At 31.5% G+C, this 14,811-nt stretch overlaps 3 protein-coding genes across 4 annotated transcripts; all 3 read right to left on the bottom strand.

The window, feature by feature from the left end:
* Positions 1-2,850: 2,850 nt before the first annotated feature.
* On the bottom strand, positions 2,851-3,982 carry LOC106758410 (probable WRKY transcription factor 43). Its single transcript, XM_022779532.1, has 2 exons — positions 3,445-3,982; positions 2,851-3,326 (listed from the first exon to the last, which is right to left on the bottom strand). The coding sequence occupies exons 1-2, from the start codon at positions 3,816-3,818 to the stop codon at positions 3,149-3,151; spliced, it is 552 nt and encodes a 183-aa protein (XP_022635253.1). The 5' UTR covers positions 3,819-3,982; the 3' UTR covers positions 2,851-3,148.
* A 1,666-nt stretch (positions 3,983-5,648) lies between these two features.
* Positions 5,649-9,807, bottom strand: LOC106758695 (sphingoid long-chain bases kinase 2, mitochondrial). 2 transcript variants are annotated; one of them, XM_022779915.1, is made up of 13 exons: positions 9,369-9,807; positions 8,832-8,908; positions 8,651-8,704; positions 8,506-8,565; positions 7,986-8,063; positions 7,810-7,856; positions 7,670-7,710; positions 7,434-7,518; positions 7,241-7,355; positions 7,021-7,143; positions 6,781-6,881; positions 6,179-6,186; positions 5,649-6,047 (listed from the first exon to the last, which is right to left on the bottom strand). In XM_022779915.1, exons 1-13 carry the CDS (start codon positions 9,505-9,507, stop codon positions 5,926-5,928), a joined length of 1,050 nt encoding a protein of 349 aa, XP_022635636.1. In that variant the 5' UTR covers positions 9,508-9,807; the 3' UTR covers positions 5,649-5,925. The 2 variants fall into 2 exon arrangements, with proteins under 2 accessions (XP_022635636.1, XP_014497139.1); XM_014641653.2 differs by lacking the exon at positions 6,179-6,186 and having other exon boundaries at positions 9,369-9,804.
* Positions 9,808-10,529: 722 nt separating this feature from the next.
* On the bottom strand, positions 10,530-14,376 carry LOC106758650 (proline iminopeptidase). Its single transcript, XM_014641595.2, has 10 exons — positions 13,970-14,376; positions 13,150-13,286; positions 12,883-13,056; positions 12,393-12,629; positions 12,201-12,301; positions 12,051-12,123; positions 11,895-11,963; positions 11,710-11,817; positions 11,101-11,226; positions 10,530-10,951 (listed from the first exon to the last, which is right to left on the bottom strand). The coding sequence occupies exons 1-10, from the start codon at positions 14,313-14,315 to the stop codon at positions 10,757-10,759; spliced, it is 1,566 nt and encodes a 521-aa protein (XP_014497081.1). The 5' UTR covers positions 14,316-14,376; the 3' UTR covers positions 10,530-10,756.
* Positions 14,377-14,811: the final 435 nt, after the last annotated feature.

Below are 14,811 nucleotides of genomic sequence, written 5' to 3'. Positions count from 1 at the left end.
CACTAAACATGGAATATGGAGGAATAAGCATCACCAAAAAGAAAGAAGAATGAGAAAACTGACCTCCATTATTGAAGATGATGATGACTGTTATCACGTTTTTGAGTGGAGAGATGAAAGTGAATCTTGTAAATGAAGGTAATACAGACTGTGATCGAATGATTTGTAATGAAGGAACAATACTTTCTCTCTTTATTTTTATTTTATTATAAAGATTCCTTCTTTCCTTTTCAAGTAGACAAAATGTAACTTTTTCTTAAATTCAATTTTAGGTAATACTAATTTGTCACTATTATAATTATAAAGAGTAACATTCAATAAATCACACCCATCCATTAAAAAAATCAACAACAAAAGGAGAAAAATAGTTTTCATTAAAGAGGTTTATGGAAGACTAAATTTGAATGCCCATTTCAAATTTTAGAAAAATAAAATTATGCACTAAAAAAAGAACCTGACTTTGTTTTTTGGGTGCTGAGAATTGAAAAAATTCTTCATTCTTTGGCATATTATATATATAAGTAATTATATGATAATAAATATGTATTAAGAGTGTTTGATTCAGTCCTAATGGTGCGGATTAAGGATTATCTCAACTTATTTCGAACTAATCTAATTAATTCCGTTTAAAGAGAAAGTACGTTAGTTCATAAATTATTTCTACCAAAACATCAAAATCAATATTAAAATCATTTATTTATATTTAATATTCTATATATTAATACTTAATTGATATAGGACCTTCTTTATAAATCTTGTACTAGTTATTGTTGGCATTTCCATCATCGCATCCCACATTTCATCACAAACCATTCACCCAATTCAAGAAAGAAGATATTTTGTTAAGTAGCATCCCTTTCATCATTAATTTCTCAAGTAAAATTTGAAGTTCATTCTTGATATTTGTCTACTGCAACAATGTTAATGAGATGTAAACTTTAATGAGATGTAAAATGTTAATGTTTTTTAACAAATAGAAATAAGGATAATGATATTTAGACAACATTTTTTTGACAATATTTGAACATTGATTACGTGTCAATATGTGATTGGTCAAAAATTACTCCATAATAATGTTTATGATTATTATTATTGATTGTGGAGTAATTTTTGACTAATCACATATTGACACGTAATCAATGTTCAAATATTGTCAAAAAAATGTTGTCTAAATATCATTATCCTAGAAATAAATAACGTAAATAATTCTGTTAGTGTCTAATTATACATTAATGTTGGATGTTAATAAAATCTATTTAACCAACATAACAATACTAATTCTTTGTTTTCAATATTTATTCTTTTAATATCAGTTAAGTATATTTTCCACAATAAATATAAATTGTAGATTGTTTTTAATTTAATAATCTAAATTTAAAAATGCGAAAATTTTCTACTCACAATTTTTCTCTCTTATTTTCTTTATAAAACTCCTTACACTCGTATTTTTCATTCTGAAAAATCAATTTTCACACACACATTTTTTCTTTATCACACTTTTATTGTCATTTCATAGTTTCTTTCACATATATTCACTTATATCTTCTTCTTCATCTACTATAATCACCTTCTCAATCTTTTTATATTTTATTCTATTAAAAATGAAAAATTGTTCAAAAATTTATATATTTAACTTATTGTCGTCAGTCAAACGATACAAATTAAATTAATATTAAAATAAGTTTTAAAATACATGGCTAAACTACTTTAATTTAAAATATTAATAATAAATTAATGTCAACTTAACCAATTACTTAAAGTTAGTCTTAAAAAAATTAAATGTTACAGGATATGAATCCGATATGATTGATTAACTAGCATTTACTTTTACTTTTTAACATTAACGCTAAATGTTTATTTTGTTGTAGTGATTCAAAGTGACCATTTTTTAATCGACAATTTGTACAAAATAACATGAAGAAAATATTTTAGTCTTTTTTTTCCAATCCATAGTTTTTATATTACAATTTGTTTGACTAGATATATTAGTTTTTTTTTTATGGTTTTCCCAATCCATAGCTTTGTCTTCTTTTGGTGGTCACTCTTATTTATAGTTTTGATACAATTATATTGTGTATAAGATTTATTTTATGGTTATTTTGAATGACCGTAAATCTTACTTTATAATCATATCTTAATTTATCTATTTTATTAATCTGTAATGACTATTATATAGTTTATTATTATATTTTGGAATGTTACAAATACAAATAGATATATTAATTTGATACTTTTGAAACAAAAAACTAAATAAGAAAAAGTTGAAAATTCAAATAAAAATATAAAAGTATAAATTTGCATTTGAGCATTAATACTTCGACTCAATGAGGCCTCGTCTACTTTCTATAATTTTAAATATGTCACTAACTAAAGGTAATTAAACATAAAGGAAATGTATTTACATAATATTTAGAAGAAAAAAAAGTAAAGAATATTGTGTTATTGTCACTAAAAAATTAATAAATTAATTCATGAAATAATTTAATAGAAATAACATGTTTGAGTAGAAAATTGTTTTGACATGAAAAGTTATATTTTCACACTCTAGAATGATCGGAAGTTTGGTTAAAACTCTTTTGCGAAAAAAGATGGTTTTTTGAATGCTATTTTCTACAAGGTAAATCAAACGTTAACAACATCCTTTTCACATTCAAACTTCAGATTTTCAGAAAAAAAAAATTCTTCCAACCTTTCATTATTTCATGCACATAGCAAACAATATTTAAATGAAATTAATATTATAATTCCTATATATAATCATAATTCATCTCATTAAAACCAATATTCAAATAATTTGTTCTATTTACCATTTAGAAGTACAACACTACTACTCATAAGATAACCAGAAAATTAGCAAATTTTTTTTAACATAATATGCGAAACTTTACACAATATTCTGGGTGAAGAAAAAAAAAATCCAAAGAAAAAACTAAGTTGAAAAGTAAAGCATGATATACACTGTAAAATTCACAGAAGTTTGATTACACAGACACATGTATCATGATCACATATAGACACAAAAATAAGCTCACAATCAAACCAGCAACTTATTATAATTGACAGATAGCACATAAATAAGTTAACTTTATAATTATAGTGCTTGATATGTACGCGAGTTTGCATGCAGCTGCAGAGAAACTTTTTCATGTTACAAGCTAGCAAGAAACTCTATTTGCTTCAGCAGAGGGGTTAGAGTTTCCATCAGCTTCTCGCATGGATGGTTGTGAATTCCCTCGTACGTTGTCACCACAATGCTTGTGTCTTTTGACAGCCTTTGCACTTGTTTCTTCACATTGCATGTGTGGTGCGTGCACCGGTAGTAACTTCTTCATTATCCATTAATGCAAAATCATAACGAACAGTCACATGCATGCATGCATATATATGTGCAACGTAAACAAAAGCAATCGTTTTCATTTCAAACACATACGCATAAACATTTACCTGGGATATGTGCTGTTCTTCACAGCTTTCTGTCCATATTTCCTCCAGCGATAACCATCATCCAAAACATCATCTGCACTTCTGGTTTGAAAAGCAAACCTCGGCACTCGTGTTGTTTTCTTCACCCTCACACCTTTCCTTTTCTCCTTGTTACCCTTTTCCTCCTCGCAAACTACCTTATTTTGAGCCATTAAAGATGAAGAGGAAGAAGAAGCACGTTGAATAGTTTCCTTGCCACCATTAAGCAACAACAAGCTGTTCTGGGCAGAGAAAAGGTTACCCCATGAATCAAAGTCACATAGCCCTTGCTCTTGAGGTTCCAAAGGGTTGAAGAGAAAAGGGTTGTTTTGGGGTGGTGGATCATGGCTTTCCATCAGGTCTTGATTCCACGAAGTAAAGAGAAAATGAGAATGTTTTGGCGTTGAAACTTATAAAGAGGATTTGCATGCATTGAGGATAACGAAAAATTAGTGCAAACGGAACACGTCTGCTATGTGTCATGGTATGAACTTGAAAGGGCAGTTGAACAGAAGTAGTTGGATTCGGTTGAGTTTATAGCATTGGGTGCAAGTATGTAACAAGCTTCTTCCATAATCTTTGTACTTCTCTTAGGATATATATAATCATTCTTCTCACACTAGTTCAAAACTTCAGATAATATATATACTGTTTACTTACCAATAAAACTTCCACTTATGTAATATACAATTTTGAACACTTTTTCATAATTTTTTAACAAGGATACGTGTTACTATTTTATTAATCTATTTAAATTTACGTTTAAAAATATATTTAAGAGGAACTAATCAGAATCTGCCGCTCATATAAAAAAATTGTTGAAAAAATATTGTTAAAAAGACTTTTTTTTTTCTCATGTGATTACATCATACGTTGTAACTTTTATGCCATTAAATGATTTTATGATTTTCTTAAGTATGTAAGTCTAAATTTAAACCATCATTTGCAACCTATGTCTGAATTCCCACCACCTATATAATAATATGTCTAAATTAATATTTAATATTAACTTTCAAGAAATTGGTGTCTAAATTAATTTTTAGTTTGAAATTTTAAATTAATTTATAATCAATAATATATAGTAAGTAGTTAAAATCATAATAATTAATGTTAGAGACCTTTCTAGATTTTAATTAACAAATCAATTATAATCTTTTATTGATAATATAAACTATTTTAAATATTAATAATTTTTAATTTATAAAATGGTACTAAATTAGTCATTAATTATTTTTATCTCTAAATTTTATTATTATTTAATGATTTTCTTGTATGGTTAATGGTTAATTAAACAAAAAATCTTAATAAGAAAAATAGAAGCATTATTTGTAAACCGGATAATATGTTAATCTGTGGAAATTTTCAGTAATTATATATTTCTCCGTTAAATTTTTTTAAATTACATTTCTCCTCATTTTTATTTTCAAAATCCTTTAGTAGAGATTAATTAAAATGTATCTCTTAAATAATGAAATGTCTCTCTTTTACAACTACGGTATTAGTATCACCAATAACTAATTTTAAACACTCCAATATTGATTTTGCTGTTTTAGAATGAAGTTTTAAATATCTCTATTATCCTTTTTAGAATTTCATCTAAAATCTTTGTTTTATCCGACGAAATTGATAACAAATATTCAAAACAAACAATTAATTGCGTGAAGAGGGAGACATAAATTTATACTAAAAGACTCATCTGTACTAAAATGATTTCAAACACAGAATATTGTTATCTTTCCAAAAAGATAAGTTTATGCTTTAAAATAAGAGGAAAGAAAATTTTTTGTTTCACATTTTGGGTAGGAAAAGGAAGATAAAAAAACCTATGAACCCAGTTGTTGAGATAGCTTGCTATAATGAGCAAAAAGGAATAGCTTGTGAAAGCTTAAAGTTCATGGTTAGATAGCTGAAATTCCTAAGTTCTCTTAAGTAACCTAATATAACAAAGGCACGCATTTCTCAATATAATAGTAATAATAATAAATTTCCCAATATGATAATCCCAGATGTAACTCCAGAAGCTACTTTGACACGGATTTGTGGAGAACTCTGCCTGTGAGGGATATCAAACATGCACTTTATTGAAAATGTTGTTTTAATAACTTCTTTTATCAACTTTTTTAACTTTTTTTAAAGCATACATGATAACTTATGATTACAGACCAATAAAGTAATGACACGTGATCTATTGTTAAAAAGTTGTTAACAAAAGTTGTCAATATATCAGAATCCATTTCTAATATATTTGTACCTTTATTTTACATTCTATAACTATAGATACATTTTACAGCTTGAAAGTAAATTCTGTGACAATAAATTGCTGATTCAAAATTACAATTAGTCTCCCTCATACCACAGCAAAAACAAACTCTTCCTGCCATTACTAAATCTGGCAAATTACAAGGAATGAACAGCATCATCTCTATTTCATAAATTTAGTCATTCTCCAGTCAAATCACAGTATCATCTCAATGGCAGCAGGCAGAACACTAATCTTTTTTGGAAGGAACCCCAAATGCTCCCCATCAGATTGAATATAAATACCACCCTTGCCTGAGATGTCCTCCACCTCAATAGAAAGTACACTGCAATATAAAAACACTCTGGGATGAGTACCACCACAATGGTCCAATCCTAAGCTTCCATTAGCAGAAAAAGGTAGCACATTAGGTTAATTGTCAAAGGTCGCCACAAAATCCCGTTGCTCGGTACTTACCTCTGTCTCTGTTGAGTTTAGAACAAACATAAATGAATTAGTAGTGAAGTCTTATAGGTAGTTAATGAATTAGCTGTTTGTTGGAGTCTTTAAGAGTAGTTAATTGGAGTCTTATGGATAGTTAATGTGTTGGCTGTTTTTAGCTGTTTTTGTCTGTTTTCAATACAAGAGTAAAAAATATCTGTCTATAAATTGTATTGTTGATTGAATGGATGAAACAACAACACAAGAAGTGAATAAGTTAATTCACAAGAGAGATTTGTTGTACGACAACCTCCAAATTTTTTGTTGGTTACAATTCAGTGCAGTTAAAGCACGTCCATACACAAAGTTATATCAAACTAAAACAATTATACACAGTAATAAATCCAAGACAATTTTGTCTAAATTGCAGCAAACTTAAAACTTAAATGCGAGACACATTCACGACATATTTCTAATGACAGTTGTGCAATCCATATAGCCTGACCTCACTAGACCGTGTAATCAAATTTCATTAGTCAACCAATGTTTATTAATTGAACTTTAACATCAATAGTTAGAAAGAAGCAACGAAAGGTAACATTAAGAATGGTAGATTGACTTGTTGGAAAAGATTATACCTTCTATCAGATACATTTTTAACCGAGAGATGTGTCCCACTGTATAGCCTATGTAATTTCAACACAAAATCATACCACTTGAAGTTCTGAAGAATCACAACCTGTAGAATTAATTGAAAAAAAAAAATGTACTTTAAAAAGAAAAAAGGATGACCAGGATATGGGATGGGGCTTAGCCAGTAGATTATTCAAATTAGATGATAGATTTCATCTATGGCATTTGACAGAATTGTATTTCACCTCTAAATTTCTACTGAACGGATCAGCATTTGGTGTAATTTTCATGCCACCACCAAAGTATTTTGCATTTCCAATGCAAAGGGCTGTCACTTCAGGAAATGTCTCCCACGGACCATCATTGAACTGCACTTTTCATGTTTTAGAACTTGGTGACACTTCTGGTGCACAAACATAGACCATGAAAAAACTAAAATTATCATGACCTCAAACTAACACTGACCCTGATTCTGAGATCTTGGTTCTGATGCCCAATGAAGGCTTGCAAGGCACCAATGATATAGCACAGGTTGCCAAATCTCTTGTACCTAGAAGCATAAAAACCCGCCTTTGCACTCCTATAAAATTTTGTCAGCATGATTTAGATATGATCCATATTCATTACACTAATTCTGAAATTTCTCATTTAGCCTTACAAGTGAATGTCAGCAACATTTATGAAGTAGTGATGATCGCAGTTCTCCCCGGTGATAACACCTACATCTATACTTGATCTCAACCCTAAAGAAAACCTAAATTAGAATGTAGTAAGAGAAAACTAAAAGCACATCTGGAAACATAAGATTTGATGAAGCCAGTATAAACATACTTCAGTTATCACACAGCTACAATAGAATAGTAAGGAAATTGCAAATGAAGAAAAAGAAAAAACCTCTAGCAACACGTTCAATAGCCTCATAGGGATCATTTTTCCTGCAAAAGACTCAGCAGATGTTTCCGTTCACTTCAATTATAACAAGCATCGTTTAAATAAGATACTCAAAGACAAAGAAAATAAAAACAAAAACTAACCACCCAAATGTTCTTGCGAAATCAGAACCAGTTCCCAGGGGGATGAGCTGTATAAAACCATAACAGGGTATATTTTTCCATAAGTATTTCATCCAGGATGTATTACTGATGACAGAATCTAAGACGTCAGGCATTGAATAAAAACTGAGAGTATTGCAATGGTGGCAGGTACTCACACCAAGAGCAGTTGAACGCGTAGACTCTTTCACTTGACTAACAACAGGTTTTCCAGCCCAGAAAAATCCATTAACAACCTGCTTTAATTGAGGTGCATCAGGAGAATAATTAAGAAAGAATGTTGAGATTCATCAACAAGTTTACTTGTATCATCAAATACATGTACTTTATAGCCAGGAAAATGCAGGCAACAAACTCCCCGATACACTCTTTAAAACACTCCTGTTAGTATTAATTAAAAGTCATCTTAGTCACTGTAAAATATCAATCCTAATTTATGGGTCCTACTCCCAGTTCACTGAACCTAGCATGAGTTTCAACCAATAAAGAAATGTGTTGAAAAATTATACTGCGAGCATTTTATCTTTATAACAAGCATTAAAGGGTTTTGCTGAACCTTTTCTGATAAGGTAGAGGCTTCTCAAGAATTTTCCTGAGGAACCTTATGTACAATAATCCATCAAATAATATCACCACTTCCAACAATAAATGTTTTTTGAAAAACCAAGCAGTGTTCACCTCATGAAGGGTTCCATCACCTCCAACAGCAATGACAGCATCAGCCCCCTCCCTTATAGCCTACATAGTACATGGACAAACAATTCAACATGATGTTGGGAGCAATTGAGACAAAACCAACTTATCACAAACACTTCAAACTAACCTCTCTCGTTATGTCAATAGCATGACAAGGACCTGATGTTATGGATTCACATATCTACCCAAAAACAAATAAACATAATGAATTTGCAAATAAACACAACACTCAAAGCAAATAAATTTGCAACGTTCATTCCAAAAAGAAGGCAAACACTCGCAACAAATCAGCAACAAGGCTCGCTCACATTGCATTCTTTACCGAGGCGAGACCGGAGATACGGAACTAGTTTCCTCCATTCTTTACCCGTCCTCCCATTAGCACCTGCAACCCAAGTTTCCAGTGCTAAAATTTAGATAAATTCATAAGTAAACACTACTTCACATAGGCACTCACATCACCAATTAACATATCTAAGGCTATACAAATCCTGCATCTCTAAAGTTTTGTTTTGTTTTTTTTTCCTTTTTAGAACAAAAAGTTGATTTAGTTTTACAATCACGGTTATCCTTAACAGAAAGTAATCATGTTTGGACCAGAGCCGAATACAGATACATTATGTCCAAAACTTAAATTGGACATCAGTAAACCAACCGTTAATGAGTTCAAATTGCGGTCCAAATTTTCCTAAAAAATCAATCTTAATCCCCAAAAAATGAAGGGTTATTATGCTTTTCTAGCTAACGGAACATTTTCATAATGGGTCACCGAATTCAAACACCGAAGCGTTAAATTTAGCTCAAAGAGAAGAAAAATTTAATATTTTTGTGGTTTTTGAACAAACCTAGAGGGTTGACGATGAAAACAAGGTCCCTTTGACGAGAAGAAGTGGAAGAACCAATGTGGTCAGGTGCCATCCGTTGAAGCTCTGATCTGAAAGCCACGGAGTGAGCAACGTATATTCCACTTCCCAATGCCATCATGATGACGTTGGTGATAACTATGGCACGCAATCTTTTGCTGAATTTGGAAAAACCGAAAAGAAGAACAAAGAAGAAAGGAATTTTGATTCTATCCGCAGAAGATGTTGTCACTCATCTTGAAACTACTCGTCGTTTTCATCGCTCTGAGTTTGTTAAATGCCTTTTCTCTCTTCGACAGTTGTTCAATACTTCAATGCCAATCCCCACCGAAACTGCAATAAATTGTCTTCTGTGCTAATCCTTTAGTTAGCGCGCTCTTGTGTTGTTTATATGGATAGAAGAAGAGAGATGAGAAAATTCTCACACTACAAACAAAAAAGTCAATAATTTTGTACAAAACATATTATATATCCTTCAAAACTTATCTCATATTATTTTTATAAGAATTTACATGACCTTAAAATACTTAATAAAGTAGAAATTATTCTAAAAATAATCATTATGTATTAGGTCGTTGACTATATTTTAATTTAAGTAATACTTAAAATCATAAAAAGAAAATTTAGACTATGTTCGTGATGGTTTTAAGTTGTAAGATTCAAAATTCTTAAAAAGCACAATTAGTTTTTAGCTTTAACTTCAGGTATTTTTAGTTTTGAAAAATAATTTTTCTACTAATATTTTAGTTTCAAATATATTGCTTTAAAATTAGTTTAAAAGTATGATTGTATGATACTGAGAGTCTTCTTAACAATAGTCATAGTATTACTGGTGGTTGTTGAAGTATAGGTAGTTATAGTGAAAACAACATATTCAAACTAATGGTGTAATATTTGTAGCTAATAGTCCATAATGGTGGCATTGATTGTGCTGATGATGGAAAAAGTCATTATCAAATATAACAAAAGTATATTTTTTAAAATTAAAAATCAAATTAATAGCTAAATGAATGGGAAGTATTTCAAAATTAAGTAAAAGTTCATTTCCATTTCACTTTTAAACATGTATAGTTTTCAAATTTGCACATGAATATCAAAAGTAAGAAACCTCACAACACAATGTCGTAAAAGTTATATATAGAGTGTGAGGAAGATTCACCACCTCAAAGGAAAATATAAGTTAAAAATTCAAAAGCCAAGGAGCCAAAAGCATACAACGTAGTAGGAGGCAGAGAAAAAATGCATAGAATCATTGATTAGATGCAGTTATTTAAATTTGTGGAGAAGCTAATAATTATAACTTTCACATCCCTGACTCCATTTCATGTTTCTCAAAAGGTTTTCAAACATGCTTGTAATGGTAATGATGATCAAAATAGAGGTTTCTTTCCGTTTAGCATTCCCAACAAATGATCAATAACTTTATTCCCATCATCACGTAATCCAGAATGCATGAATTCATTAGTTATCCATAGCCTAATCCCTGCTATTTGAGAAGCTGTTTCCATTGCCAACTTAAAACTCACGTACAAGTCTTCATAGTAAACAGCTGCAGCAACAGGTACCTGCCAGCAATGGATCAAAGTTAACCACCAACAAAAACTTGAGAGACTCAACTTCATCTTGATAAACATATTCAACTATTACGGATGTACCATTCACAATTCATATCTTAAAAGAAATTTTAAGTATAAAAGATAACTGAGTAAACTACCTTATTGTTATTCAGAACCTGAACGTCATATAGAGGGGGCCAGTCTTTCTTCTCTGCCAATATATGAGCTGCATCTTTGAATGGCTTCAATGCATCAATCTCATCAAACATCCATGGGAAAATCATCTATAAAAGCAAAAGGAGCATGGTAAGCATCTTCTCCTTGTAATAGGAAAGCAAACATAATGAGTAGATTAGTATTCGATTTACTTATGAAGGAAATGCAATGTCATGTACGATGTTCCACATCCAAATAGAATGCAAATTCTAACCAAATATTTTCATTCAATGAATGTTAAGAATGCATATATATTTGTGGAAATTGATAATTACAGATGAACTAAAGGCTTGAATTATTCACATCAAACATCGATGAACTTACACAATCCTATATTTGGTTACAGGTCTCTATATTTTTTAACCTTGTCCCAGAGTTTTTTCTTTCATGGAAGAATCAAAACAAGATGCACAATATCATTTTAATCATATCACTGGTCATTGTGAAATCTCTAATATATAGCAGCGTTAGTCTCTCAATAGCATTCAATAGCATCAGTTCAATACTAGTTAAGTAATTAAAGATAAAAAAAGAGATTCTTTACACCCTACCTCTCCTGTAAAAAGCACAGGGAGTCCTTCTTTGGCAGCTCTAATTGCATCAAACCTGTCTTCAACTTCACTCCTTATACTATTGGCAGACCATTTACTAGCAGAACCCTGAAGAGAGATCGAGGGACCAAAGTTGAAGGAGAAGCATAGATAATGCATAAACAAGGAACCAACAATAATAATACCTGACAATAGATGGATTCATGCATAAGAGCATAGAGTGGATTGGTATCAAAAGATAACCACTTCTCAAACTGCAGAGTGAAAATTGGCATTAGATATTCAGAAGGAAACTTGAAATTATGTATTCATAATCACGGAACAGCAGACATTTTTCTTACAGAACTTAGGAAGTTATAACTTATTTTCTTTGGTGCCCCTGGAACCAAAGTAGGATCCCACACTCTCTCAAACCTAGAAAGGTCAATACAAAATTATTCAAAAAATTGAATTGAAGATAGTTTTAAAACACACAAGGTAATAATGCTTACAAATAGTGCAAGCTCTCAAAACCAGAGCTGGATCCTAAGCCAGATAGACCAAGAGTCTGCAACCCTCTTGGGGTTAGGAAGCCCCCAGATGGAAGGGCCACCTACGCGAAGAGACAAGGAAATAAGGATCTGACAGAAAATAGCTCATTTTTTCTTGTTTAACAAGAAGAAAATTTTGAGGCAGATCATTACCCCTCCTCCTTCTTGTTCAGCTAAATAATTAACAAGTTCTTGAACAATTTTAACATCTTGAGGGAATCTCTTGTAGTACTTCTCAGTTTGATTTATAGCTTGCTTAAAGCCTGCTTTGTACACTGAATCAGCAGGACATCCACCTCCAATCGGAGGAATTCCTCCAGTTAGAAGTGCTTGCTTCAGCCCTTGTGGTGCAAAACTCAAATATGTGACTGCACAAAATCCACCATAGCTCTAGAGCAATTAAAAGGAACAGAAGAAGAATAAGCAAACATGGAATTTCATGGTTGTATTGGTTTCAAAGGTACAACTCGTTCTATCCAAAATTAGATTATACCAACAGCAAGACTCATAAATATCAATTTTCAATTAGACAGGGAAAAGAAAGAAAAGGAAGGAGTTAGAGGCCGTAAAGCCAGACTGGTTGGACATCAAAATCAGCAGTTCATACGAATACTTAAAAAATAAATAAAAATAACTTGAATACCTGCCCCAAAATTGTCCAAGGACCAGCATCTGGAGCAAGGCGAACTCGAATAAATTCTGCATCATTCACAATATTATCAGCTCGAAAATGTTTTAAGAAGTCAGCCAACTCCTCAGCAGACTTGAATTGCAACATTGATGACACAGTCAAGGGAGTTGATAAGCCTGTTCCTCGCTGTAGAAATGCATATAAGCAACAGAAAAGATTATACATGAAAGTCCTTACAGTACCACAAAGATGATTACACAAATACCGAGTAAATCATGCCTGATCCATTAAGATGAGACGGAATTCTTCACAAACTTTTTGAACCCATCCACTAGACTCGGTTGGTTGACGACACTCAAACCCAGGTCCACCTTGCAAATATAACAAGTATGGCAACTTTTGCTCTTCTTTCCCAGCTGCAACAAAAATACTGAGTTTTGAATAAAAATACTCAAAGATAATGAGTTATCCGTTCCAGGCAAAACACAACAATAATCGATCACAAAATTAAAAAGAATCCGAGCATCTGATCATAAAACACTCAATTGAGCCACTAGCCAAATTCTTTTTCATAATTTCAGAAAGCTCAAGTAGTTTCCACACCACCAGCTTTTAAAAATATAGTAATACAATGATACTAACAAAACATCACCTTCCGTTTTCTACTCTCATTTTTCGATCCAAACAATGAACCTTAAATCCATTCCATATTCTTTCATCGATTCAAACACAGCTAATAAAGGATTCAAAACCATTATATAATCGAAAAAACAACTACATTCTACCTCAATACCAGATACTCCATTGACAAAAGGCTGATACTAAATTTATGTTTTCAATACAATGATTAAACAACATTAACCTGATTACATCATCCAGAAAACCCATCTTGGTTTTCCATCACTTCGCACAGTGAATCATTAGCCACCATCAAAATTCCATTTTTTTCCCACAAATTAAAAACTAAAAAAACAAAACTTTATAGTATCACTGAACTTCTGTTCATGAACAAATCAAAGACAACGAGGAAACAATGAATGCAATCAATCAAAACCACTGAAAATCATTGAATAGCATAGTTCACTTTGACTAGCGTTACCTGCGACGACTTCACGGGCGAAAACAGTGATCTTGGGAGAAGAATGGGATCCCCGAGTGTGATCGAGAGGGACCGTGAACCGGTGATCACGCAGTCGGAGTTCCGGCACGGAGTACCAGTCACCGGTAAAGTGCTCCGATGAGGAGCCACCGGCGGCGAGGCCTTGTCCACTCATCGGGAGAAGTGAACTCAAGCGAGAGCGTGAGAAGAAACGGATGGAAATGGAAAAGGGCTTTGTGAAGTGAGATAATGAGAAGAAGAAAGCGCGAGAAGAGTGATGATTATGAGTGTTGTAACGAAGCAACGTTCTCAGAAAAGGTGATGGTGGCGCGTGGAGTAACAGCATTGCTGGGAGGCGAGTGAAACGAAGTGAGCGTAGGCGAAGGTGGATAAAATTTTAACGGTTTTCTAACTTTGACTGATTTATATGGACGGCTTGGATTTGATTGCAGAGAAACAAAGTTCATCTAAGCCATCTATTAGTAGTTAATCTTGTTATATGAGGCTTAATATAAAATTAAAATTTTCATTAAATTAATTCTCCAATTAAATAAAAAAATTTCCTTAAATATTTAAATAATGATTTCTCTTATTCATATATTTTTAAATAATGACTTACGAATTAATCTAATTTTTAAGATTTGTCAATAAAATGTTAAGCAACTAAACATTATATTAGTTTAAGTAAAAATCAACTAAAAAATTAAAGTAAAAAAATGTTTTAATTACATTATTGTGAAAGGGAAAAATATAACTAAGACATAATTTACCAAAAATCATTTATCCAGTTTTTTAATAAAATATAGTCATCAACAAAATTAATAAATTGCTGAGAAAAATAA

The sequence above is a fragment of the Vigna radiata genome, chromosome 4, assembly GCF_000741045.1.
Source record: "Vigna radiata var. radiata cultivar VC1973A chromosome 4, Vradiata_ver6, whole genome shotgun sequence".
In the NCBI taxonomy this organism is placed as follows: Eukaryota; Viridiplantae; Streptophyta; class Magnoliopsida; order Fabales; family Fabaceae; genus Vigna; species Vigna radiata.
The sequence above is the reverse complement of the archived record's forward strand: the minus strand, read 5'-3'. Positions and strand labels throughout refer to the sequence as shown.